At 36.4% G+C, this 26,685-nt stretch overlaps 1 protein-coding gene across 1 annotated transcript; it reads right to left on the reverse strand.

The window, feature by feature from the left end:
- Nucleotides 1–1,347: 1,347 nt before the first annotated feature.
- Nucleotides 1,348–26,685, reverse strand: LOC113239189 (paraplegin). Its single transcript, XM_026476064.1, has 16 exons — nt 26,632–26,685; nt 26,350–26,564; nt 23,944–24,090; nt 23,721–23,861; nt 23,315–23,452; nt 21,537–21,630; nt 20,006–20,139; nt 18,751–18,915; nt 12,758–12,909; nt 10,342–10,564; nt 9,267–9,400; nt 6,582–6,718; nt 4,296–4,498; nt 2,675–2,794; nt 1,931–2,116; nt 1,348–1,654 (listed from the first exon to the last, which is right to left on the reverse strand). Exons 2-16 carry the CDS (start codon nt 26,527–26,529, stop codon nt 1,451–1,453), a joined length of 2,358 nt encoding a protein of 785 aa, XP_026331849.1. The 5' UTR covers nt 26,530–26,564; nt 26,632–26,685; the 3' UTR covers nt 1,348–1,450.

Here is a 26,685-nt window from a genome sequence, read left to right on the forward strand (position 1 = left end):
AGTACCTCGAAAATGATACCCATATTGCATTTATTTGAAAACTCGTGCCCGCCATCTTGGATTTAGAAATGAGTGCCATATTCGTAATGAGCATCCCCAAATTCCTCGAAAAGGATACCCATATAGCATATTTTGAAAAATCGTGTCCGCCATCTTGGATTTACAAATAAGTGCTATATTCGTTTTTCATCGACAAAACCGAGCATATCTGTAGGCACCTGATCGACAATGTCGGGCAAATTTATCTTTATCTTTATTATTTGTATATTTGTGTGCGTGCCGACGAGCGTAGTTACAAGTTGCTTACGCCTACATGAATTTGGTTTTTGCCTCACTTGTGACAGTTCGTTTGATATGAAACTATCATTCTATGCGTTATTATTCTAAGGTGCTACAGTTGTTTTGTGCTTGTACCTTGACAAAGGGGATTGCCTATCGATGACGCCTCCAGTCCTATATGCTCTAAGATCACTACAAACAATCTCAAATAATACCTAACAATGTTTTTAATTTTTTCTTATATTTATATTTTATTTTTTCCGAGAAACCAAAGTGGCTTTGTTAAATTCAGCGATTACACTATTATTTAAAAAGAAAATAGCTTGAGGACGTAACTGTATTCAGGACGTTGACAGAGGGGATTGCCTATCGATGACGCCTCCAGTCCTATAAGTTCTAAGATTTCTTGTTAACGGAAAAATTATTACGATAAACAGAAAATTGAAAAATTAAATAAGACAACGATGATATGAAACACCACCATAGACAATATTACATTTTTTTAATAACGCACACACTCAACATACCCCCGCACTAGGAAAACCCTGTGTCGCGGGTGCCATGGACACACATATAGACAACCACAAATTACACCCAAACTCACGAGAGAAATAAATGTAGGTCATACAAAAATTTCTCCCGGCCCGGGAATCGAACCTGGGACCTCTGCGTGGCAGTCCGGCATGGTAACCGTTCTGCCACAGAGGCAGTTTAAAAAGTATGACTATCATCTTTGCACTCCAAATGAGGAATTTTTGTACGATTTTCGAGGTTTTGCGCGAGATAATATTGACACGGCCATAACGTACAAAGCGAAAATAACACGCTAAGTATGCGGAACTTCACGTACTGGGAACACGTGGTACGCTCATTAAGCACTTCTACTGTTTTTACTGTTCTGTGACGAAGACGATGAATCAATTTCACTACCACGTAGTATAAATGTATTCAAGTCGATTTACAAAACTATTTTAAACCATCGCGTAATGTATTAATCCAATTACAACCTCTTTCAACTATCTACTGTTTCTTTTGCTAGCTCGATTTCAGTAAAACAAAAATACCAACGGTTTAAATTCTATTGCATTTTGGACTAGTTTACAACATGATCTTACAATAAAACAATATAAACAGATTAATTACAATAGTTTATCAAAACAGGCAGTCGAAATCATGCAGAGCCAGACTCAGGTTTGGCCGAAGGTGCTCCCACTGGGAGGTCGGTTTCGGGATTTGCCGCTTTTTCCAAGTTCCTTAAGCTGTTCTCGAATTCAATGGGATCTATGAACTTTTTTCGCGGGAACGGCGGTGGCCCCAATATTGCTTTGACTTCGTCGAAGTTCAGGGTCTCCTTTCTCAACAATTCTTCCGCTAGCTGAAACAAGCAATAAACCATAGGGGTGTTAGGTATATGATACTGTTGCAGTCTCATGTCAGACTCGCATTTGTGAACAGATTTTGAAGATTCCTTTTTTGTTGAAAAGAGATACATTAGTATTGGTTCCATTTAAATTTGAGAAAATATTCCACCTCTAAGGGTGGCGAATTAAGGGATGATTATGATTCCGGTAACTGATTTCGATAAAGCTTGTCAAATAGATGTAATTCCACGGACTTCTAGATTTTTTTTTATAAAAAAGTTATTACTAACCGTTTTCAATAGGTCCCTATTTTGTTTGAGAATTTCTTCGGTTCTGTAATAGGCTTTGGCGATAAGTTTCCTTGCCTCCAGGTCCATGAGGTTCTTTAGAGTCTTGCTGAAAGGACTCTTGCCGCGCTCCTTCATGTCAGGGAATGAAACCAGACCCACTACTGGTGACATTCCATATACTCTTATCTGTAAAGCAGACATTATTAAATAAGCCTTTACATTAACAGTCTCTGCCTACCCAAGCGGAGGATAGTCGTAATTGTGCGTATGTATGTTTACATGAAACGAGTGTACCAATTTTTGGTATAAATTTAAATTAAAAAGTTCATTTTCGAGATCTTAATATTAACTGTCCAGCGCATTGACTTACAATTATATGGACGTCTGGTCCGCGCTAAAAAGTGTCCGAACTTATAGGGCGTTAAAATCGTATACAGAGCGTCATTCACGCTTTACTCTTCGTTTGTTCGACTGACAGCGAAACAAGCAAAATTAGACAGTACTGCGATGACATTACAATGGCAAATATGGCTAATGCCACGTACGTTTTTTTTAAAAATGTATTTAATCAATTTCCGATAATGCTAATTAAAACCTTATTGTTGAGACTGCGATTTGCAAAGACATATTTTTTTTACTACTTGTTCGTTATTCTCAAGTTTAGTTTCGTTTTGAGCTTCACACATGTGTCTACGTTTCCAGGCTTGCGTGTGCGTTGAAAATGAAAGAAAAACGCTTGCATACCTGAGCGTAGGCGATTTTGGTGACTTTTTCTAGATCATTTCGTGCACCGCTTGTTATTGAGTTGAACGTAATCGCCTCCGCCGCTCTGCCCCCGAGCGCCATACACATCCGATCAAATAACTGAAAATTGATAACAACTTTAGCTTCTAACACAAGTACATTACAATCAGTATTCTTATTTTACAATTTGCAGTATCTTCATATTATGAATCGACTCCTGCTACCTATGGCCAGTCAATGAGAATAATGTTAAAATCTCTTTTAACATTTTTATTTATAATTCGACTGGACGAACAAGTCGTGCGCCCGATAGTAAGCTGCACGCCTATCCATGACAGTTGCAGTGCCACTCAGAGCTTTATATCTCAAAGATCTAATTGGCACTGCCTCTACGCCCGTCACCCTGAGACATAAGTTGACAAGTCCCATGTGGCTGTAATTTCACCAGTACCCTTAGCCTCCAAAACCGGAACACCGTAATGCTGATATTGGCAGTACTTCCCTGGAACCTTTTCACAAAGAGCTCTACTGCTAGTAAATTATTTATTTAATTAGGTTAATTTTTTCCCATCATATAGTGTAAATACTATGACAACCGTATGCAAAAGGTTATATTAAAAAATATTTGGTTAGTCGACTTAATAAAACCACCACTGTGTCTCGTCTACCACCACCGTTCCCCACCCAGACTCCGTCGAGCTCCACTGCAGGTGGCGCCTCTGTTTTGCAGTTTTACATCCGTGTTCATGACCGTTTCCGACATATATATGTGTTGGGGCTAATTATCACTTCAAACGTAATTTATTATATAAAAGATTTACTAGGCTATTTACTAGGTTTCATTGTTTACAAATGTCACGTCAGTTTGACAGCTCAATTAGGGTACGGTCAGAGAGAGGGGGCGCTGGTGTAGTTGAATCGGTTGAGTCAAATCAGTCAGCTGAGGAGATCCTATGACATGATGGTCGTTGGCCGGGTTGACAAGGGTGAAAGTTGCTTGGAAATTGAAGACGTGCACGGCCTCGCTCTCTCTGAACTTGCCGCGTGATATTTAGAATCCGTTTGAACCTCATCCATCTTTTGTACTTTCGAACTACCGCCGCTTACCACCAGCTGCCTTGTTCGTCCCGTCTCTTAGTATTATAAATAAATATTTATAACATACACATACACAACAGCTAATGATGTGACTATGCATAGTTAGTAATAACTGGTTCATGAATACTGTGAAAAGTGTATAAAACAACTAATTGCATTCAACGAAAGTTGTTATTTCATCGCCGGCTGAACTAACTGATAACGAAGAGTGAATAAGCCAATTATCAAGTGATTCCTGTCGAAATCAGCGTCGAGGGTGTATCTGCCTTGACTTCGACATGTATAATGTTAATGCACTACGCCATCGACTGGCCATTGAAGAGCAGAATACCAAAAAATTGCAATGGCAGTTCTGCCGTCCACTAACTAAATGGTCAAATATCTAAAAAATATTTTTGTCAAGTTAATGGACAGCAGAATTGCTCGTAACTTCTCGACACACAACTGAGATGATTTAAAATTAATAGAGTTGGGGCCCTGCTCTCTGCCTTTAGTAATAAAATGCTACAAGTTGAAAGATTACCTCCTCTTTGGAGTACAATTTTTGATCCGACGACGTGTATTGTGCAAATCCCAAAGACATATTTGTTCTTGGCACTATAGTCACTTTTAGTAAAGCGTCTGTGTGTTCCAGCATCCATCCCACTAGAGCGTGGCCGGACTCGTGGTACGCTACTATCTTTTTCTCAGCTGGCGACATCGCGTGACTCTTCTTTTCAGTGCCACCTAAAGATAATTATATAATTAAAATGTACTCACGTGTTTTGGCGGCCCCATTTATCAGAGATATGTCTGTCTTTTTTGAAAACGGAGTAAAATGACATTTGCAGGGTTGCCTGTTTTCATAAAATTTTAAATAGTCGTGTAGTTGTTGTCGACAGTTTTATCGATAGATTGTGAGAGAAGGTAAAATGTTGCCGACAATATCGATAAGATGTTCTAATGATTACTTATTGCCTTCTTCATTCTTATTTTGACAGTTGGCCTTCTAGTATCGAAATAAATTTTAATGACTCTTCTTTGTATTTTTTTATAGACTAAATGCATTGCACAAGAACTTACAAAAAATGACAATTCAAATGAACCGTGGCAAGCAGTTGGACAAGTAATAGGCCGATGATGCATCAAATGAAACAAGTTTTTTTTTTATCTGCAACACAGGTTCTTCCTAGTGCAGACTCCAGCTCTCTCAAAGGTATGTAACTTGTAAACTTTCTAAATGTACCTAAGTTGTAAACTTTGAAGAGAGAAATAAACATTTTTGTATTTGTAAACATTTTTGTATTTTTTTTTGTATTTGTAAGTTCAGCCATTGCATAAGCGTGACAAACATTCACTCGATAATCGATAGAATATTTATCGACTGGCATCACTAGCTGCTCGCCATCGGGCAACACTTTGGCGCAATGAACTGTCATTTTACTCCATCTCCAAAAAAGATAAGACTATAGAGAGTAGAGATGACAAATCGACAGCTAGTAATATTACTATGAATAATGATCAGTACAGAGTACTAAAAAAACCGACCTCAAAAGTACGTGGAATTACGTCTGTTTGCTAAGTTTTATTGAAATATCCCCTAGTTCGTCACTATACAGGACTTGACACTGGAGATAATAAAAATCGGTTCTCACTACTCAAAGTCTATTGAGAGAAAAACGCCTTGAATTGGAGAAATAGCAAAATCAACCGTTAAAGTAATTGCTCCTAAACTAAAGTTAGGCGCTATTTATAAAAATGAAACTTCATGCGTGAACAGCCACCCTTCCGAGGTGGATGATTTTCTTCAAAATGAAATGGGTCCACTACCGTGAAGGTACCGTCTTTCCAACAATCGGTTCACAAATACCGGAGTTATCGCGTAACATACATACAAAAAAAACATACAGACGAATTGAGAAACTCCTCCTTTTTTGAAGTCGGTTAAAAATAATGTCACTATGTTTGTTGTATAGTGATGTATTTGACTCGGTTCGCAATAAACTCACAATACAGAATGAGTCAAAACGGAACTTAAAATTATGGCTTTTGGTCTGTAATATTTCTGATTTTTTTTTTACCATTGACTCTACCACGAGATTAATAATAATAATAATATATTTATGAATTGGTGTTCCATCTTGTGACCGCTTGTGAGGCGCTTTATTTAGCGAGAGCTGCCACAGTAAACTCGTGGTAGAGACACAAATCTTGACTATTTAAAATTCATTCTCCAAATCATTGATTGAAAATACACGTAATCCGTCCAAGCATTTATTTTACTTTTTGACATCTATTACTGATGTCATAACGCGTTACCGAGTCGATTTCTTATAACAATCGATTTTATTTACGAAAAAGTTTTAATCGATTTAACATATTGACATTTCAACATTATGTTAAGTATTATGAAATGGACTAACGTGCGACCTCAGCGTAACAGCAAGCCATAGCCATAGAATTTATTATAATTATTTCAAAATTAATTAGTTTTTTTTATACATGACAGGTCTCCCTCCGTTCCACCTAATGTAAAATGGAAATTGGAATCCAAACTTGAAGGAACCAAGTGCAGTGTTGCTATACTCACTGCCCTAGAGATATAAGATGCCTGGAAGGGTGTTCCATTTCTCTACTGTGCGACTGAGGAAGGTGCCACCTAATCTTTTAATTCGCTATGGAATACGACTAGTTGTAAAACGGTTTACTATCGTCTTCCTTAGATGTCAAATTGGGCCTCTTACATTGTGACGTCTTTAGTGGAAGACTTTTTGTTGTGGCCACCTTTTGGGTAGCTGAGTTTGATGCACGACTGGGGTGTTAAACTTACCCACGACTCTTTCAACGGCGTATTCCAAGTCGGCCGCAGTGACAATGCTCTTTTTGTGCCTGGCCGCGTGCAACGCTGCCTCGTTGCACACGTTCGCTATGTCGGCGCCGCTGAAGCCGGGCGTTAAATACGCCATCCTGCATGTGAAGTACATTTATATTATAACAATATATAAATACAATGTTAAAACAACGTTTCATTGATTAATAACTATTATTAGGTTCCTTAAGCCCTTGTTAAACTTGTTTGACTTTGTAAAATGGGGTAAAAGTCTTTCTTCGATAACAATATTTTTGTAAGCCTTCTAAGAATAAAAATGCATTCAAATTGAATTATGTGTCCGGTAGTGCATGTTCGGTAATGATAATAATGGATGTTTTAAAATTAACAAGGTACCGTATTGTTAACACAATATAAAAACGGAACACACATTTGATTGCTACATTTTGCGCCATCTATTGTCGAGTAGCCGAACTAAAAATTACATGAGAAATACCCGCTAGCGCAAAATATCTTTAAAACTCAAGAAACTCGCATAAACAACTAATATTTCATGCGTGCCATAGTTTTTGTACCTTTTATGACGTCACAAGTGCTGTTGATGGGACACCCCCTTAGAGCTAAAGCGATTGATCGCATCGAAGACGCTTTCGTAACACGCATTAAGAATAATGCCTTTTCAAGTATTTATTGAATATAAGAAGCCGTAAAATATAATAGTTATGCCTTTCTTAAAACAAATAAAAATGTTGATTCGTTCAAAAATTAAAGGTTTGTAGTTCAATTTTCCATCGACTTCAATGTTTAGTGTATATTAAAAATATTGTTCTTGCATCAAAATCAGCTTATTATACATTCGTCTAATGTGCCTAATGAAAACGCTCGGTAATATATTATTCTGTTGGTCATTGATCAAATATATCAACGGCAAGCCGATTGAAAATTTTACTGCTGTAAAAAAACAACAAAACGTTGTAGAAGTTTTTTGAAGGCACCGAGCTTCTGGCGCTAATTGATTTATAGCATTCTATGCGTTCCATGTAAGTGTGAGTGTGGCATATGTTTTTAAAGCCGTGTGTAAGCCCAAGCGACACAATCTCCACGCCGAAGGACAGGGGGGAATTTAGGTATTTCCTTCGTATTATTAAAACAAATACACATTTTGAAAATAATAATTTTGATAATTTTGAAAAGGCGTAGTTTCGTTATTGTTCAAAAACTGATTGACCTTCCGTGAAGGGTTTATTTAGTTATTTTCTTTATCGTACAACAACAGACTACAAATAATACTTGGAACTACTACATATGTAACACTAAACATATCTAATATCCAATTATAATTGTACTCACCATTCGCATTAAGACGATATATAATTATAAAAGGAAAGACGTACAAAATACGTTTTTAGAGATAACCTCGGATTTTTTTCCTATGGAGGAAACAATAAGTAATCGTGTTTCTAAACGAGTGAACATTAATTTCATAACTAAAGCTTTACTAATAACGATACAGCAAGGGATCTAATGAAAGCAATTACGTAGCGCTGCCTCGGCGCAGTCTAACTGTGGAAGGAAATGGCCCAAGGGGTGTGATTTACGATGCATGATGCGAATGAAGCTTGATAATTGACATTGTCTTTTGAGACGTGTACTACTTATTTGACAGTAAATGTTGAAAACAGGGGATGTTTTCGACCGATGTTTAACCACACCCCGGACACTCCATACAACAGTCGAAAATTATTTACCTACTACTACTACATACAGCAAGGCGCTATCTGCACACCCGCGAATGTGTGCGTGAGGTGGCAGGGTTACCCATCACTTTCTCGTTATTACGTTACGTGGTCAGAGCGGCAACATAGCGAAAATTCTAACGCGAAAATGTTATCTATAATTCTATTATAGAATCCTAATAATTATATATGTTCATTACGTATTTATATCGATATAATATTATATTTTTTATTAATTCACTAACTAGAATAATATTGAAGATTTACTTAAAAAATATAAAATGTTATATTTTGGACAGCTAGCTTTAAATAAGGTAACCAAAGTATTTGAAATTGCGTGTCCAACTTTATCATTACCTAGTTAATAATTAGGTATATTTATTTACTACGTAATATTTATCGGCAATACAATTGAAAATTCGAGAACCCTTGTCTAGCTCACGAAGTTATGGCGTCTTATTATATTCATGTAATAAATATGTGTTATATATTACTCGGCACTAAAGAAAACAATAACTGAATAACATAATAACATACTCAAACCCTATCCCTAGATGATGCTAAACAGCCGTACACAGCACAATTCACGACCATTATAAATAGTATTGTAAAATGATGTTATATATTAACGTACAAATTTCGTAATGAATTAATGAAAACTATATTCAAACATCAAAGCCGTCGCGTAAACGGCTCGCCGACAGCCTTGTTCTCGTTCAGTCAATGTAACCGTCAATGTGCGGAGCGTGGAGCGGTATCTAAAGCTAGGCAGGGGCGGAGAGTATCCGTTCTCGTTACTTATTTATTCTCCGGTTTAACTACGATAAAGACCGGGCGCGTTCCAAACCGTAGGAGCGGCAACTAAGCGTTTTTATATTAATTGGGCATGCGATGTACAGCACTCGCGGCGTCTATTTAGATTATATGTCTGTGGTATAATATTACGTACCGCTTTATGTAATAATTAGGAAGATCCTCGATGACTATGCTGTTGAGATGCTTTTCGAATATTTCTTCCCTTTCTTGGAGCGTGGGCAGATCGATCAGAATATGCCGATCGAAGCGACCCGGCCGCAGAAGCGCCTGAACAAACATTATCAACATCATTATCAAATAGTTTGCACGGAATACGCTGGATAAGGAAGTTTCAATCTTAGGGTCGTATTCCAGAACTCTACTCAATGCTCAAGTCAGGATTTGAGCAGACTTGAGTACGATTTCAAGCACTGGAAATACGACCCTAATGGCAAGGACTGGAGTATGATTTTCAGTTCTCACTGCAACACTCAAGCCCTGACTTGAGCATTGAGCAGAGTTATAGCATATGACCCTCAATACCCAGTGTACCAAGCCGCAGCAAACTTAACTTAAGACGGTTACCTATCCTCTCGGTTTTATACACACCTCAACAAGACTAGTTCGCCTCGAAGTAATTGTTGAACGCCTGCCGTTTATATTATGGCAATGCCGTTTAAATTATATTATGTCGGAAGAGGGTTTGATATTCAGGCACGTCTGGTGGCTGCTACACACAATAAGACCAATTCGAGTAACGGTTCTTGGCTGTAATACCCCTGGAATTAATTTCGTTCGCTTGGTACCCAATAGTCGAGGGAATTTTCATGTTTTAGACCAGGTAATAATAATGTTACTTTCGGGTATAAAAAGAAATCTTAAATACAAGGGCCAGGTTGAACAGATGCAATTGGGTTCACCCTTTTACCTTTAATATGAATACGTTGAGCAAGAATAATGTAAAGAAATCAAATAATATACAGATTAGGTGAGTTGTATGTTTTGGGTCACTTTCGGAAATACGAAGATAGCCGAACGAAATTATAGAACATTGAACTTCGATAGTTTTGGTTTTTAAAATTAAATAGCGAACATGTAGGGAAAGGTTGACCTTATACGTGTTCAACTTAATTGAGGTGTCCTTAGACGAAAGAGGTGCATCAACACTGTCTACAGCCTTTGTATACGCCAGTCGAAGACAAGCGTGATAGGATGTTTTTTAAACTCACCTTATCTAGAACGTCTGCTCGATTAGTAGAAGCCAAAACGATGACCCCTTCTCTACTCTTCATCCCGTCCATTTCCACCAGCAGTTGGTTCAGGGTTTGCTCCCCCTCACCGCCACCAGGGCCGAACGATGAAGAGCCGGTGGTTCTCGCCCGCCCCACTGCGTCCATCTCATCAATGTAGATAATGCAGGGGGCCCTAGATGCAGCTTCTTTGAACAGGTCCCTGAAGTATTAAAGAATTTTAAAGTTCGTTAGGTACGTTATCTTTTAACACTGATATTATATACACATAATCACGACTGTCTCCCCGGGGTAGGTAGAGACCATAAACATCTATCTGTTACGCTCTTGACAAACTTCCTCCAGTCTCTACATACATTCATTCTTGGTAGTTTTAACTCGTCCTTTTAAGAATTTCCCCAATCTGAACGAGATGTGTATGCTAAGCTAAATACCCTCGTCTCCATTGACACTGACATTAATTTTAGAAATTCAATTCCCAAGTTTTATAATAATACACCACACGTGTTACATAAAGGTGTATGGAAAGACGATATGAGTCTACATTTCACACAAGTTTATTTCCATAAAAAACTAACAAATATAATAAAAGTGTATTCCAAGGCGTTTAAGTTTATTTGAAAATATCAACCCCTAGAGTTTGTTGCTTGTCTGTTTCTATTTTTATTAAATTATAAGTGTGCTTTTGACCTCCATCTCACCTGACGGAAAGTGACGATGAGGTCGACAATGAAGCATGCACACCTAAATAATGCCTATTCACTCTCGAAAAGGTCCAAGTTGTAACGTTCTTTGTACGAGCAGTAGACTAAAAAATTACATTTTCAAGTGTAAATTTATCTTACATATGGAATAAATAATTATATGACTTTCACACAAAGGAAAACGCCGTGCTCGCCGAAGAAGGTTCACGACCCCTTAAGCGATGTGTGAAGTTCCCAGTGAGGCTGGCCTAAACCATCTCCTTAAAAAAGATCCATACCCATCAGTGAGATGTATAATCATGATGAACACTAACAGGGCTAAATATAGAAGGGAGGTCCCTTGTGTTATAATGTTCAAGCTAGTTAACCAACATCGGCCGGTTACAGGTTTACAATTGAGGCTACTAAACGAACTCCAAGAAAACGAGATCGACTGCATGGCATTAACTGCAGCCAGAAATCGCCGCGCGCCTAGCTTAGGAGGGCAGTGTAGAAGTTGACGTCGAGATGAAAGCACGGACGCCACGTCTGTTACTACTGTTACGTCACCGGCCTAATCGAAGCCAAAAACTACTACTTCAGAATGTCAATTACTACTTTTGAATATTGGACTATAGATCACATAGACGCTTTAAGTTGAAGTCTCAACTTCATGCAGTCGACGTCTCGGCTGTGTGAAGTTGATTACTACTTCACGCATTAACCACAAACATGCAGTCAATCTGTTAGTAGTTTGCTGTCTATAGTACTGGCACGCTATAATGGCCGTTCATTCATTATGTTTCATTAATTCATAAGTAATTTGAAGGAGCTAATTGCTGCACATTGTCGTCGAGAGTGAAGTGCATTTATGAATGTATAATTTTACAACTCGGCATTTGCTTTTCGAAATTCGAAGGTTCTAAAATTTAAATGTAACACGAAATATATTAAGTAAATATTTTTATTTTCGTTTTGTTAAAACTTTTCAATCAGCTACCCCTTGTTATAAATGTAAAAACTTATAGATGTGTCACGGGAACCTACCAGGCAACCCCGCTCCTCGCGGCCGCCATTCCGCCATTCAACGCGTTCCCTAAAGCACGTACAATTTATTGCATTCAAATACCTAATTGTAACGTTTTTTTCTATTTCACAATATAAGTTTTGTAAGCCTTAGTCTCGTCTACATTATTGAACCTTCATCAACAATGCGGCTCGCATTTGATTATATTTTTCTCGATAATGAAGAATGTCAAGTTATGGCCTCGGTATTGTAATCTGTCAAAACGGCCATCATAGCGTGCCGGTACTGTAACGAGATTCTTCTATAACAAGATTCCGGTTGATATACAAAATTTGCATTTCACGAGGTTTAAAACTATAGTGAAACAAAAACTTTATACTAAAGGTTATTATACAACTTCTGCGTACTTGGATGACAAAAATCCGTGGTAGTAACCCGTTTAGCTCATGGAGGTAGTCTCGATCTCTGATGTTTCAAATAAAAAAAAAAAATATTGTAAATGTTGAATGTTTACAAATGTTATTTACAAAGAGCAACCCCTAGAGTTTCTTGCTCATTCTTTTCAGGGGAATCTGCCTTACGAATGAGCGGTAGAGTTTAACTATTGTGACGATTTCAAGTGTAATAATGCTTACCTATGAAATAAAGATAATTTTGAATTTGAATTTGTAGTAATGATACGCACCTGACTCTCGCCGCGCCCAAGCCACCGATCATTTCAATAAACTCGGAGCCATTCATAGAGAGGAAAGGCACGTTGGCTTCCGTAGCCACTGCCTTCGCCAGAAGAGTCTTACCGCAACCAGGTGGGCCCAGTAAGAGCGCTCCCTTTGGTACCTGATCGAAACACAAACTTTGTGATTTGACAGAACTTGGAATTATTTTTTTATTGAAATTCAGAAGTGTAATCTCAGCGCTTCCCACTTTCCATAAATCAGAGCTCGCTTTGAATACATCAGGGGAAATTTTAAAGGGGGAATTTACGGAAAAGATGAGGAGTAATAGGTTAGCGGGGTATGGACATGTCATGCGGAGGGAAGAATGTCATGTGACGAGAAGAGTGCTAGGTACGAATGTGGAGGGATATAAGAGGAAAAGAAGGCCAAAGACAAGATGGATGGGTCGTGTGAAAGATGACATGGATTAGAAAGGTGTGAGTATAAAAATGACGGCTGAAAAATACATGTTGTGCCGATCCCACCTAGCGTGGGATAAGGACAAAATTAAGTCCTTTTTAGGATATATTTTTAGCAAGAGTCATTGTTAGATTAAATTGAGAAATGTCCTGCAATATGGCAAGTAAGGATTTTTCGAATAAAATTTTTAGGGAGACGGTTTTGGGAAGAACTTGCCCTTTATATTCTGTGAAGAAGAAAACGACGACGAAAATAAGAAAATGTTGGGTGAGTAGATAAATATTCGCACTGAAATTGTGGCAACTATTTATTACAAATACAACACGCTTGCTATGGGAACGTACTCTAATAATAAAATCACTGGTAGGGGGATGCTCCATCCCTTTTTATCGAAACGGTCACTAGCATGCTTATATCACTTTATTACGGTAAAACTGCAGTTTCTTTGTTTTTGGATAGCTAGTCATTTTGTAATATTTTTTAATGAATCACGTTATAGTACGTTGTGTTCTCAAGGTAATAATTAAACACAAAAAAGGTATTTATATTAATAACTTTTGTAACTATAATTCTAAATAGGGTTTGCATTATGTAATATTAGACATAATTGGTAGATGGCTCTACCGTTTCAGTCAGCCGTGACTGTGGGACCTTTAAAGAGCCCTACAATGTTTGATACAAATATACGCGATTTATGTCCGAGAAGAAAAAATATTTTATTTCCAATTGTGCTTTAACATTTCGCCATCCAAGAATAGATGTGTTATGTTTAGTATGATTTGCATTTTCAGTAGACTTGGCTTTTTTTTTTTAAATATTAAACAGTAGTTAGTTCATCTACTTCCCGATAGATGGCGTAAGTTGTACACACTGAAAACGCGCCTTTATGTTTTATCATAGCATGAATCGCTTAGCTACCTCATGTGAAACATTTAATTTTCTGGACAAATACTTTCGGTAGGCATAGCCTTTGACTTAAAAAGAAATAATTTGGTCTACCACCGTCTGTGCGTAGGCTTTTTTCAACCATTAGTTGTTACTACTAACAGCACGGTGTACTAAAATTGTAAATAATAATATAATAACGCACACACTCAATATAGCCCCGCACTAGGAAAAGCCTGTGTCGCGGGTGCCGTGGACATACACATAGACAACCACAAATTACACCCAAAACTCACGAGAGAAATAAATGAACGCCATACAAATATTCTCCCGGCCCGGGAATCGAACCTGAGACCTCTGCGTGGCAGGCATGGGGACGCAGTTATATATTTAGAGTTAAATATGCCACCATCAATGCATAACCACAAGCCATTGATGAAACACTTAAAAACTCCGATATTGAGTTCTTATTAGGAAATAATCATCATTGGTATTTGGATGATATTTATTAATAAACTCAAATTGACTTAAGATCTTTTTCACAAAATTCGGGGAGCGTAGTATTATTAGATAAATATAAATACAAAAGTAACAAACAACGCTCAAAGGTATCGACTTGAGATGGTTTTATTAATATGAGCCCAAATTATGCTTGGGTTCGCCTTTTTTATGCTCATTCGTAAGGCAGTTTTCGCAAGGCAGTAATTATTATAATATGGCAATAATGTCGCTTGGATTGCATTATTCACTTTCATCGTCATTAACACATCTCCCACTGCTGTATACGAGTCTCCTTTAAATAGAGGACTTAGGCCAAAATTCAATCTTCAATCAATGCCCTGTCTATGCCACATCTATGCACAGTCCCCCACATAAATCCACTGAAATTTGTGTGAAATAGTGTTATCCTTTCATATTATATAAAACTGGGCTTTGATCTACAAGTTCGACCAAAACTCCATAGGTATGCGATTTACGACTCCAAGTGGAGTCATGGACTGTGAACGTATTAAGATGTTTCTTGACGTAATTCGCAAATATTGCACTTTTTTAATGTTACTGCTCATTACAATAAGTAAATATAAATACAAATACGCACCTCAATAAATAAACGAAACGGTATTATCAACATTGTAATCGCAATTGCCATTGTTAATGTTAACTCCGGTACTGCAAAGATCTTAAGAGCTCTCATGCCAAAAAAGTTTTGACGCTGGCTCCGCCCAAATTTGTGAAACAAATATATGCCTGAAGTTCGCGTGACATGCGACAGGAGATGTTGAATTTTGCCCATTAAAAGTACCAAATTCGTTTTAGCGGAATAACTCTAAAACTAAAGGGATTTAAAAAATCCGTAGTGACAGTTCTCGATCATGCATAAATATAATTAATTATATAATGTTTGTACTAATAACCTGTAGCATTTCGAGGATGAATCGAAAAAATGTGAAAATTAGAGGTCATTTCGTGATTTTTATCTATCGAGGAAACTTTATTGTTTTATGTTTCTGATTAATGTCTATGCTTGAGTATATCGTGTAGTTACTCATACAATATTTTATTTTTAACTTTAAAGTGGATATACCCGTGTAAAATCAAATCGAAGATTAGGAATTTTTCCTCTGCTCCCTCTTAAAGTAAAAGTACGACTCATCCGTAGAACAAACACCTATGCGCAAGACAGCTTATTCTCAGGACATAGTACATTTCGTTCGCTGTTCTTAGCTGTGGACATCAGAGCGACTGTTGTTCGATTTTATATTTCCGAAACGAAATAAGACAAAAATCAAGAAAACATACAGCACTTACTAGACTAATTTACAAATTGATTGTATGAGCATATAAGAATTAAACCATCATAACCTATTCTAGGTACGAGATCTGTGTTAATAGTATATATTACAAAATTAAATGACCAATCTTTTGACTTCAGCTAAAACTAAAGTAGTGTAGTGTAGTGTAGTGCCGTGACGTGTGGGTAGGGAATGAAATGTACGATACGAATATGTGCATTTGAAGCATTGACTTACAAATAAATGGACGACGGGTCTAATACAAAAACCACGAAAAAAATGTCCCAAGTCAACCAATTTAAACGTAGTGACATGTAAAGGAATATGAAAAAGCTAAAACGTTGAATTTAAATTGTAATGTCATCGCAGTACTGTCTAATTTTGCTTGCTTCGCTGTCAGTCGAACAAACGAAGACTAGAGCGTGAATGACGCTCTGTATACGATTTTAACGCCCTATAAGTTCGGACACTTTTTAGCGCGGACCCGACGTCCATATAATTGTAAGTCAATGATTTGAAGTAATAAAAGAGTAAGCAGCATGTATTTGAGTGTGTGTGTGTTTGTGTAAGAGTGAAAAAATAACCGAGTAGAGTGCACTTAAAAGCATTGTATAGGTAGATAAATAATTTAGGTAAAGTAGTTTATTCATAATTAATTCAACTAGAAGTTCTTCCGTCTTCTCATAGGATAACTTCCGTAACCATTTTCTTACTTTATATCAAACTTCATGCTTGTTTAATGCGTATATGTGTACGGATTTATTAATTTTATTATATAATCTAGCACTCAGCGCTGTTAATATTGCGTTAGCAAAGGCAGTACGACATCGTTTAGTATCACAGGCAGGGGAACCTCGTCGTCTACTAAGAGCGATTGGGCCTAAGGGTAGATTTCAATGACGGTGCAAGACACATTTTAGTATAAATAACTGTTTCACCGTGAGCACCTGGGCCTCAGGGTATATCCTATCAGTGGAGTAAATTCAAATTCAAATTCAAAATAATCTTTACTTCATAGGTAAGCATTATTACACTTGAAATCGTCACAATATTAAACTCTACCGCTCATTCGTAAGGCAGATTCCCCTGAGAAGAATGAGCAAGAAACTCTAGGGGTTGCTCTTTGTAAATAACATTTACAATATTTTTTTATCATTTGAAACATCAGAGATCGAGACTACCTCCATGAGCTAAACGGGTTACTACCACGGATTTTTGTCATCCAAGTACGCAGAAGTTGTATAATAACCTTTAGTATAAAGTTTTTGTTTCACTGTAGTTTTAAATCTCGTGAAAGGCAAATTTTGTATATCAACGGGAATCTTGTTATAGAAGCGTATACATTGCCCCTTAAATGATTTTTTGACTTTGTGAAGACGACTATCAAGAAAAGCTAGTTTATTTCTATTCCTCGTATTAATGTTATGTCTGTCACTATTTTTCATAAATAAATTACTATTCCTTTTAACATAAATTACATTCTCATAAATGTACTGTGAGGCTAGTGTAAGAATGTTAATTTCCTTAAACTTATCTCTCAAAGATACTTTGGGGCCCAGATTGTAATTGCCCTAACTGCACGTTTCTGCAGGACAAAGATTCTGTTGATATCGGCGGCATTACCCCAAAGCAAAATGCCGTATGTCATTAGACTGTGAAGTAATCTCTTGATTTAAATAAGATGGTCTTCAACGCCGCCCTTTGAGCACGTTCAAGGATCAAAGGTTGTGTCATAACGAGAATACGAAGAATAATGAGATTATGTGTTTATCTTCTTTTCGCTTTATAATCACATCGGACTCTGTTCTTCGGATGAGTCGAGTAAGTCCTAACACATAAGCTCACGCCCTTTCCCCAGAGAAGGGGTAGGCAGAAATCACGGAACAGCGACATCACTCTATTCTGACATAACTTTTCAGTCCCACATACATCAACTACCCTTTTCATGCAACTTAAAGTAAGTCCTCATGTGTATAGGTGTAACAATGGCGAAAACCTAAGAACTCGATATCTTCATGTGTAATGGCATTATTTTTTAACCGACTTCAAAAAAAGGAGGAGGTTCTCAATTCGTCTGTATGTTTTTTTTTGTATATATGTTACGCGATAACTCCGCCCTTCGTGAACCGATTTTGATGATTCTTTTTTTTATTGGAAAGAGGGTACCTCAGAAGTGGTCCCATTTTTATCATCATCATCAATTTGTAGAAAATATACCTTTAAGGGTGGTAAATTAGGGGATGAATGACTTTTGAGGTCGGTTTTTTTAACCGGAGGTTAGGTTATTAAATGTACATTTAATTTAAAATCAAAATTACTCTATTAATGAAAGCCTAATAGGAAAGACGAGCAAAACACGCATTAGCTTAGTGCACCGAATTAAAAAAAATGTATGATCAGTATGTTCAATATTCGCACTGCATTATTATACGATTCGCTATGGCAATGTTACAAATATTTAAAAAAAATTCATTTCACGTTTTTGCATATCTATGTTGGTTCAGACATAAACACGTACCATAGCAATAGATGGCCATGCATAGTCCAAATCAGAATGTGGAAGATCAGAATACTTTAACGCAGTAGAGATTACGCATTCTAATAATGGATGTATATTGAAAATTAATCTATTTTATCGGGTGTATACATTTGTATATTCATGCAAATCAACGTTCCGAATTCTTTATAGGTCCCTTTGTCATGGCTGACTGATTTACAAAAAAAATGGCCTCATTTGCTGTGTGCAGCGATCGTAAAATTTTAAAAACCTAATATTAAAAACGTGAAATGCGCTATCGCTATTATTTTAGGGTTCAGAACAACTTGTCAATCTCTACTTTCGTTATTGCATAGTAAATATGTACCTTTGCCCCCAAAGTTTTGTATCGTTCCGGTCTCTTTAAATAATCGACAAATTCCATGATTTCGATCTTCGCCTCCCTCAAACCGGCTACGTCGTCAAACTTGACACCTTTACCCTGCCCGGCCATCGAGTCCACCAGGGTAAATTTGGCTCGACCCAGTTGATTCTGGAATACGAAACATTCACAATCGATTATTCTATTGCAGGCAATAAAAACAGCTCCAACATAACTAATATGAAATTGTTGTATTCACAGGCGCGTGTGTGCGTACGATGACTGTAGGAAAAGGAATATTTTTATATTCAATTTCATATTTGCTCATTGAAAACCAGCGCCACAGTCAATTGCGGCTGTGGCATAAGCTGAATGAAGTCCTTTTGCATACGCCACAACCGCACACATGACAGTACAACATTTGTAGTTGTTATATTTAGTATTTTTTGTTTTGCTCTTTGTTTGTTATTATCTTATTTCATTTTATTTTAATTTTGTTTATTACGTCTTTTTGTCTTGTTTTGCTTGTCTAAGTAGTATCAATATTTTTTTTGTATCTATGTGTTGTGGCGTTGCAATAAATGTCTATTCTATTCTATTCTATTATATTCTATTTGTACTTATGCCTATTTTTAAAGCTAAGAAATACATATATTGCGAAAGTTTTGTAAGCGACGCGAGTTAAGTTTAGTTAAGTGGTCAAATTTCTAAAAGTTGAAATTGCAGCCTGCGAACATTAAGATGTCTGAGGGGTAGACGGGGTTCGTGGGGAGCTAACGGCCTCGTCAGTCATATGATTTTGTTCCAAAATGTTAGTTCTTCATTTCCACCGAATACAAGTGGGTATAACGAGAAATAGTCGAACTATTTTATATTTACGTGATTATAACTAGTATAGATATTGCAGAAAACCGTCAAAATAAGTAAATACAAATAGTACACAACATCACATACGTTAGTAATTAATTAAGTAACTAAAACACTTAAGTTATGGAAATTGGAGACAATATAGAAAAGTTAGTAATTCTACATTGACACGGCCGGGGATCAAACATCTGAGATGGCGACGCAATGAAAACCGGTGTGCCTACCACTGGACCACGGCGACTGTCATATCAAAACATTTTCTATCCCGGTCACCTGGTTATCTTTCATACCGCTCTCTTACTGCACCATTCCGTTAATAATAATAATGTTAACACCACACATACAGCGCAGTATTAGTGGTCTAACAATGTGCAATAACAAATTTAATACTTACAAAACCACCCAGATTAATATTCATTCTCAAAGACTTGGAGGAGTAAAAGAAAGACAACAAAATGGCCGCTAGCAATAAGGTCGTAATTAATTTGCTAGCCACCCCACCATTCCTGTCATATATTACTCGTACACCTGAAACAAATTATCATGTCGTATATAAAATATGCCATCCAGTTGCTGTCGGTCTTTTTTGGAGTAAAATGACTGTTTATTGCTCAAGTGTTGCCCGTTTACATCGAGTATATAACCAGAAATAGAGACGAAATGTCATTTAATTTGTTTGAAAACTATTGTGCCAAATCATTACGGTGACAGCTGCGCTCAGATTGGCCGCCCGAATTAGAAACAATTGGCGGGTGTCGTCAATAGTTTCACTTCAAATCGACAAGTTTAACTTGAGCTTTGCTATAATGGACGAGAATTGAATAATTACATATTTAATTACCGATGAAATGTGTGTTTGTTTTGTAATTAGATGTTTTGCTGATTTTCCCACACCACCGAATAGAACAGCACGGCATTGTTAGAGATATTATCTTTATTACAATAAATACAGAATATTTTTGGGATATACGGAGACATACACACAAGTCAGTTGTTGGCGCTGTACTATTTCAGCTTTCTAATTTGTGATTTCAGCGCAAACGAGAGTTTATTTAAAAGTGATATTAGGCCCATTTACCTGATGAGTTGCCAGGGATGGATGTCCCTTATTTCGTCTCTATTTCTCGTTATATAGTACTCGACGCCCGCTTACAAGCAGCTAGTGATTGCAGTCGATAAATATTACATCGACTCTCGACTGGATGTTGGTTACGCAGGCAAAAAATAGCCGAATTCGTTTCATTTGAATGATCACCGGCCCATTATTCGACCCAACTGCTCGACACAGGTTCATTTGAATTGTCAATTTTTGAAAGTTCATACATACATACACTGCGTTTAGAACTATGTCTATTAAAAATACAAAGAGGAGATATATTTTAAAGTACACATATTCTTGTTAAAATGTATATGGTTAAAGTTTGATTTTGATACTAGTAAGCCAGCTGTCAAAATAAGAATGAAGAAGGACACAAATTAGAACCACGTAACATCGACAATCCAGACTTTTTGGAGAAATTTGGCCTTCTTTCACAATTTATCGATAAAACTGTCGATAACAACTACAAGTCAAAACTATTTAAAATTTTATGAATACTGGCAACACTATAAATGTCATTCTACTCCGTCTTTACAAAAGGCAGACTGTAGTAACAGCGTTTGTTTGAAGCTTATGCCGATGGGATTTTGAATAAACTTTTTTTTTAAATAATTTCTACAATATCGGAAATAAAATAACAAATATAAAAAAGTCTTAACGCATTATGCTCATTAACAATTACTAAAAATATTAAATCTTTATTGCAAGCAATATTTATGTAATATAAGTAATTTACTTAAAACATTACTTTTTGGTTGTACTTCAATGGAAGAAATTGATACTTAATTAATTTAATACATTTACAAGAAGTAGTGCATAGTCTCACCTTCCTTAACACCCAGAGACTTCTCTGTTGCCCTTAGTTTTTCTTCAAACCTGTGAACGTCTCCCACATTCATGTGGTACACTCTGTGAGGCGCCTGAAAATATTTTATAACATTGTGTTTAATACATAGTTTAACCCTGCAATACATGTGTTAACAAACAGCTCCTAAGTTCCGCTATGACGCTACTCAGATCACGAGATGGATCAAGCTGTTCTTAATTAACGATCATCGACATCATAGATGATACCATCTCAAGTGACAAGATCCTGCACTTGGACACAAGGACTGGGAGACGTTTATTAATACATGAAAATGGTAGCAACTGTCAAATAATGAGTAACCGTCCATGTGCACTAAAGTGATATTTATACTGCACACATTTTAAGGTGTAGTACAAAAAGAAGGCTGTCAAAAAAGAATGTTATTGTGACTAAATTAAGTACTATCCAACGTCAAACTGAGGGAGAGTAGAGACAGAATTTCTGCCATTCTGCCTTATAAAATGCTACTCTAATAGTCTATAATAATAATAATAATAATAATAACGCACACACTCAACATAGCCCCGCACTAGGGAAACCCTGTGTCGCGGGTGCCATGGACACACATATAGACAACCACAAATTACACCCAAACTCACGAGAGAAATAATTGTAGGCCATACAAATATTTCTCCCGGCCCGGGAATCGAACCTGGGACCTCTGCGTGGCAGTCCGGCATGGTAACCGTTCGGCCACGGAGGCAGTCTCACACAATATAGATTTTTTTTACATTTTGTTTTATTTATTATCTAGTAAACCTTACATCATCGCATAGCAGTGTGTTGTTATATTTAAAAAATCCAGTACACGATTCGTACTATCTTAGATTCATCAAAGAGAGAGAGAGAGAGAGAGACAGATTTATCAGAAATAGAGGCTGTGATCCACACTCTGGATCTTACTTGGTGCAACAAATTTCGTTGGCTATTCAGCGCGGTAATGCTGCCTGTGGTATGGGGACGTTTGAACCGGCTAAGATTCAGAGTGGTCCTTTTTCATTGTAATAGTTGGATAAAAATGGCTATTAATGGCACTATTAATTTTTATGTGATGAAGTCTGGTTGTTGATTTATATTTGTGTCTTCCGGACGAAGCCTACGTTGCGGTCAATCCGCAAAGTAGGCACAGCATATTTAAAGTCAACAAATTATTTGTTACTTTAAAAAAAAAAAGAAATAATCCAACAAATTAAATACCTAATTTAATAATAACATTGTCGAAATAATGATTTATGCATGTATGTAAAATATTATTTATAGTTTACCTAATAATCTAATAATTATAATATAATTACAAAAAATACAAATAGTACGCATTATCTAACAAAAGGCCTTTCCGTCGACGATCAAATGTTTATAATTAGGCTTATTTTTCGGGCAGACGTACGCTTCAACACCATCAATGCTATGATGCATCATTATCATTAATTAATTTATTTAATACTGTTGACCTTGGTTCCGATGTCATCACAATAGACGAACTTACCATAAAATTATAATATCACGAAATTTTTGCACCAACATTAAAGGCTACAAGTGATTTTTGGAACTCAAAATAGTGGCATTAACTTTTGTTTGACTTTAAAATTAACATTATAGCATAGAAATTTAAGCCTTCACCCGATATATGTTGTGCGCACATTTAGTAATAAAATTATTTTGTCTAAGTATTTTTATGGCAATTATTATATTTATTGTAAATACAATGTAGTCATAGGACATCTATGTTGTCATACCTTCTTTCCCTTGATGATAGCTCCCTCATGCAAAACAATAGTGACTACTTCTAAATCTGGCCGGACTATCAACTCCTCCACTTCACCTTTAGACAGCATACTGTACATGAATTCATTCCATGACACATAGCGGACAAGCTGGAATTTATCGACAATAACGTTAAGTTACTTATGATACTTAAATTGACACTCCGAGAATGTTATGTTCGGACAATATTTTTTTAATCTTCAATGTGCACTCTATTAAAGGACCTGTTTTTGTCCATGCCTTAGCTATTGCTTCTTGAACAGGTGTGATTCCAAAGTCACTAATAATTATCAAACACCTGCCTGGATGGATTTGACAAATATTGTTGGTTGGTATACATCTGAAGTTCTTCACCGTGCGAATATCATCATGGCTTACCTCGTTGTGTGTATTATCGTTTGGTACTAAAAGTGAGCTCAACATTATCAATAATGTTGTTAACAACATCCAAAACGCAGCTTTCACAAATAACGATCCCATGTTCTCATCTTCTTTCTTCTTTTTGTCTTTATCTCGATCCTGCAAAAACGGTACAGATAGTCCTTTATACTTAAAATGGTTTTGTTTACTGTGTGCATAAAAACAAATTAAAGTAATCTACATTTTCTTGCCCTTCTTTATATTGCACTGATGTAGTGTGCAATCCACGGCAGGGGCCTCCATTGAGCCCACTGTAGAAATTTGGAAGATTTGACCGTTGTAGCAGTAAGCAAACTGCTTTGTACTCCTCATTGAAGTGACGTAAGTACTGTAATAAAAACATACAAATAATATATGGGGGTGCCAACATCAGCATAAAAAAACAATTGGAACAACAAACAGATGGGGCTGATTGATGATGCCACTGCTGGCCCCAACGTAAACAGAAATGGTTTAACTTTTGGACTGATAATGTCTAGAGCCTAAATAGGTAGTAAGGATTCTGAAAGTGACAAAATATTTGATATTTTTATAGGGTATTTAATATGATTTTTAAAAATGGAAATAAATTAATTAAATCATCATCAGAAAGGCTACCACGCAGGGCGCTACTTGAATCGCTCAAGTCTTATATAACCTAAAGTGCGTGCTACTGCTATTTTCGCATAAAGATTTTATTAACATGGATTTCTTTACAATAACATATAATTTACTTAACCCTTTCATGGACAGTAACGGCATTAACTGTAAAATGAAAAATTCGAATATGGACAATATGAGGTATCCCGTTTCGATATATGGATCTTATAAAAACTACTACAGGCTTTACCGTGCGTATTCTAAGTACTTTCTTTGTAGCTGCCGCCTACTGCTTCTCCATAGAGAAGTATCAACAATGTACTGACAAAATTGAATGATTTATTTGAGATACATTCGAGGATGTTACACACACATATTTAATATGTGCACACCAAGACAGTATGGTGAATACCGACGTGTTTGTATGAGGTGATGTAAGACAGCACATGTCAGTGCGTCGCCAGCGACTGTCTTTTGTGATTGTGTAGTTGGTTTTCGCGCTGGAACTTTCTGACAATAAAAAATCCCTCAATTTTTTTCTCTAAATGCATAGTTTTTTAGTAACTCAATAAACTAATAATGTGTACTGCAGAAATCCTATTCTATAATAAATAATAATGATATGTGTTTTCACACTTAAAATCAGATTACTTAGGTAGTTATTTTCTGCCAACTAGGTGAAATGAATTACTTAATTTTCATTTAAATTTGATGAATAACCAAACAACACATACCGTGTGCTACTAGTATCAAAATCACCTCTCTTACTACTTTCAAATGGTAAATAAATAACTTTCATCGCTGCTTAAATATAATCTAATTAGTAATTGTCTCTTTTGGAATTGTTAGTACATAATAAATTTCATTTGTTCTTATACTGCAAGGGTTACGTTATTTTACGGTGTACTTTATTTTAATGTATATACATTTTTTTTGCTGAATAAAATCACCGCACCACTGTCATGGCCGTACTTACTTATAGAATTATTTCGGACCATGATCCATAATAATGTTAGTAATACAGAAAATTTTTCTTACGTGCTATGGTTAGTACAATACAATATAATTAAATACATAAAAGTATTAATAAGTATCTATATCACCATTATAACCACCAACCAATTCCACATCACACTTTTGGGCATGGGTTTCCTCTAACAAGAGTGTTTTGGCCGTAATCTCCATGTTGGTTGGCAGAAATGCGGTCTAAGGACTGGATAATGTGCTTCCAAGGTTTCTGAATTTTTTGATATTTCACCTTGACGTTTCTTTTATCATTAGTGTGAGGTATTACAGCTAAATATTCAGAAGGGTCATGCTGTCACAGGTATTTGAATATTTGAGATTTATTTATTAGTTTACACAACTTACACTTACAGTACTTCCAACTAAACATGTATGTGTATATATATATAAAGGTTGAGTCCATCAACAGCAAAAAGTTGAGCCACAGAGCTTTGGGCGGAAACAGTCTCCAAATAGTAGTTAGGGGATATTAGAAATTTTGATTCACTTTTACTGAACACAACAATATCATTTGTACTATTTAGGGTTTCGATCAAGGCTAGGGCTTTATAGAATGGTGACCAAAAAGTAACCATGTTCCCTGTAGCTACCACCACTTCTACACCAACACAAGATTAAATTTTAAGAACCCTTATAATTTTGTTGGAAATTCTAATGCAGAGTCGTCCACGATAGTCTTGTTTTCTATATTACGTAATTTATGGATGTGGAACTAAATGGTTTAAATGGTTTTAGTTAGCCATGTGCACTAAATATATTCACAGAAACTTAGAAGTAAATAAAAAGATAAAGTATTGCGTTTTGTCTAACAATTGTAAAGCACAATTCTGGGGTATATACAAAATGAACTGAATGATGCTCCGACATATTATCGCAGTACATTACATATTTTACTTATAGCGTTGGTAGTAACCACGAATTAACCACAAAAAAGAATTTCACAATCTGGAGAGGCTGCCAAAGATTTGGAAAAAGTACTTACCGGGTTTTTTGATTTACTTGTAACGTGGTGCAAAGTCGTAACAGATTTACACAAACCTACTAAACTAGAGTAATAATGTTTATTTATCTGATTTTTTGTTACTGTGCTTCGTAAGTCGGGGTACACTTTTGATATAAATTTCGACGTAGTTAACGTTCGGAGTCTTTTTATTGACAACATTTTGGATTATAGTGACACTCCCTCGCTAGTACTTCCTGTAATTACATTAAATTAAATAATTTCTTATTTAGGTCCTAGGGCCATAACCTCAAAAAAACCTACATGACATTTATGTTTTTTGCGTTTGTTCGCTAACGTTCGGCTCGGCGGCGAGGA

Source organism: Hyposmocoma kahamanoa, unplaced genomic scaffold (assembly GCF_003589595.1).
Source record: "Hyposmocoma kahamanoa isolate Upper Pololo Valley unplaced genomic scaffold, ASM358959v1 99702, whole genome shotgun sequence".
Lineage (NCBI taxonomy): Eukaryota > Metazoa > Arthropoda > Insecta > Lepidoptera > Cosmopterigidae > Hyposmocoma > Hyposmocoma kahamanoa.

Bases quoted from the DNA above. Each gene is read 5' to 3' on its own strand.
- LOC113239189 (XM_026476064.1), bottom strand. From the start codon at position 26,529: ATGTTGTCAATAAAAAGACTCCGAACGTTAACTACGTCGAAATTTATA. The intron at 23,862-23,943 runs GTAGATTACTTT...CCGTTTTTGCAG, and splicing joins ATAAAGAAGGGCAAGAAAAT to GATCGAGATAAAGACAAAAA. The intron at 12,910-18,750 runs GTACATATTTAC...TGTTTCGATCAG, and splicing joins ACAAAACTTTGGGGGCAAAG to GTACCAAAGGGAGCGCTCTT.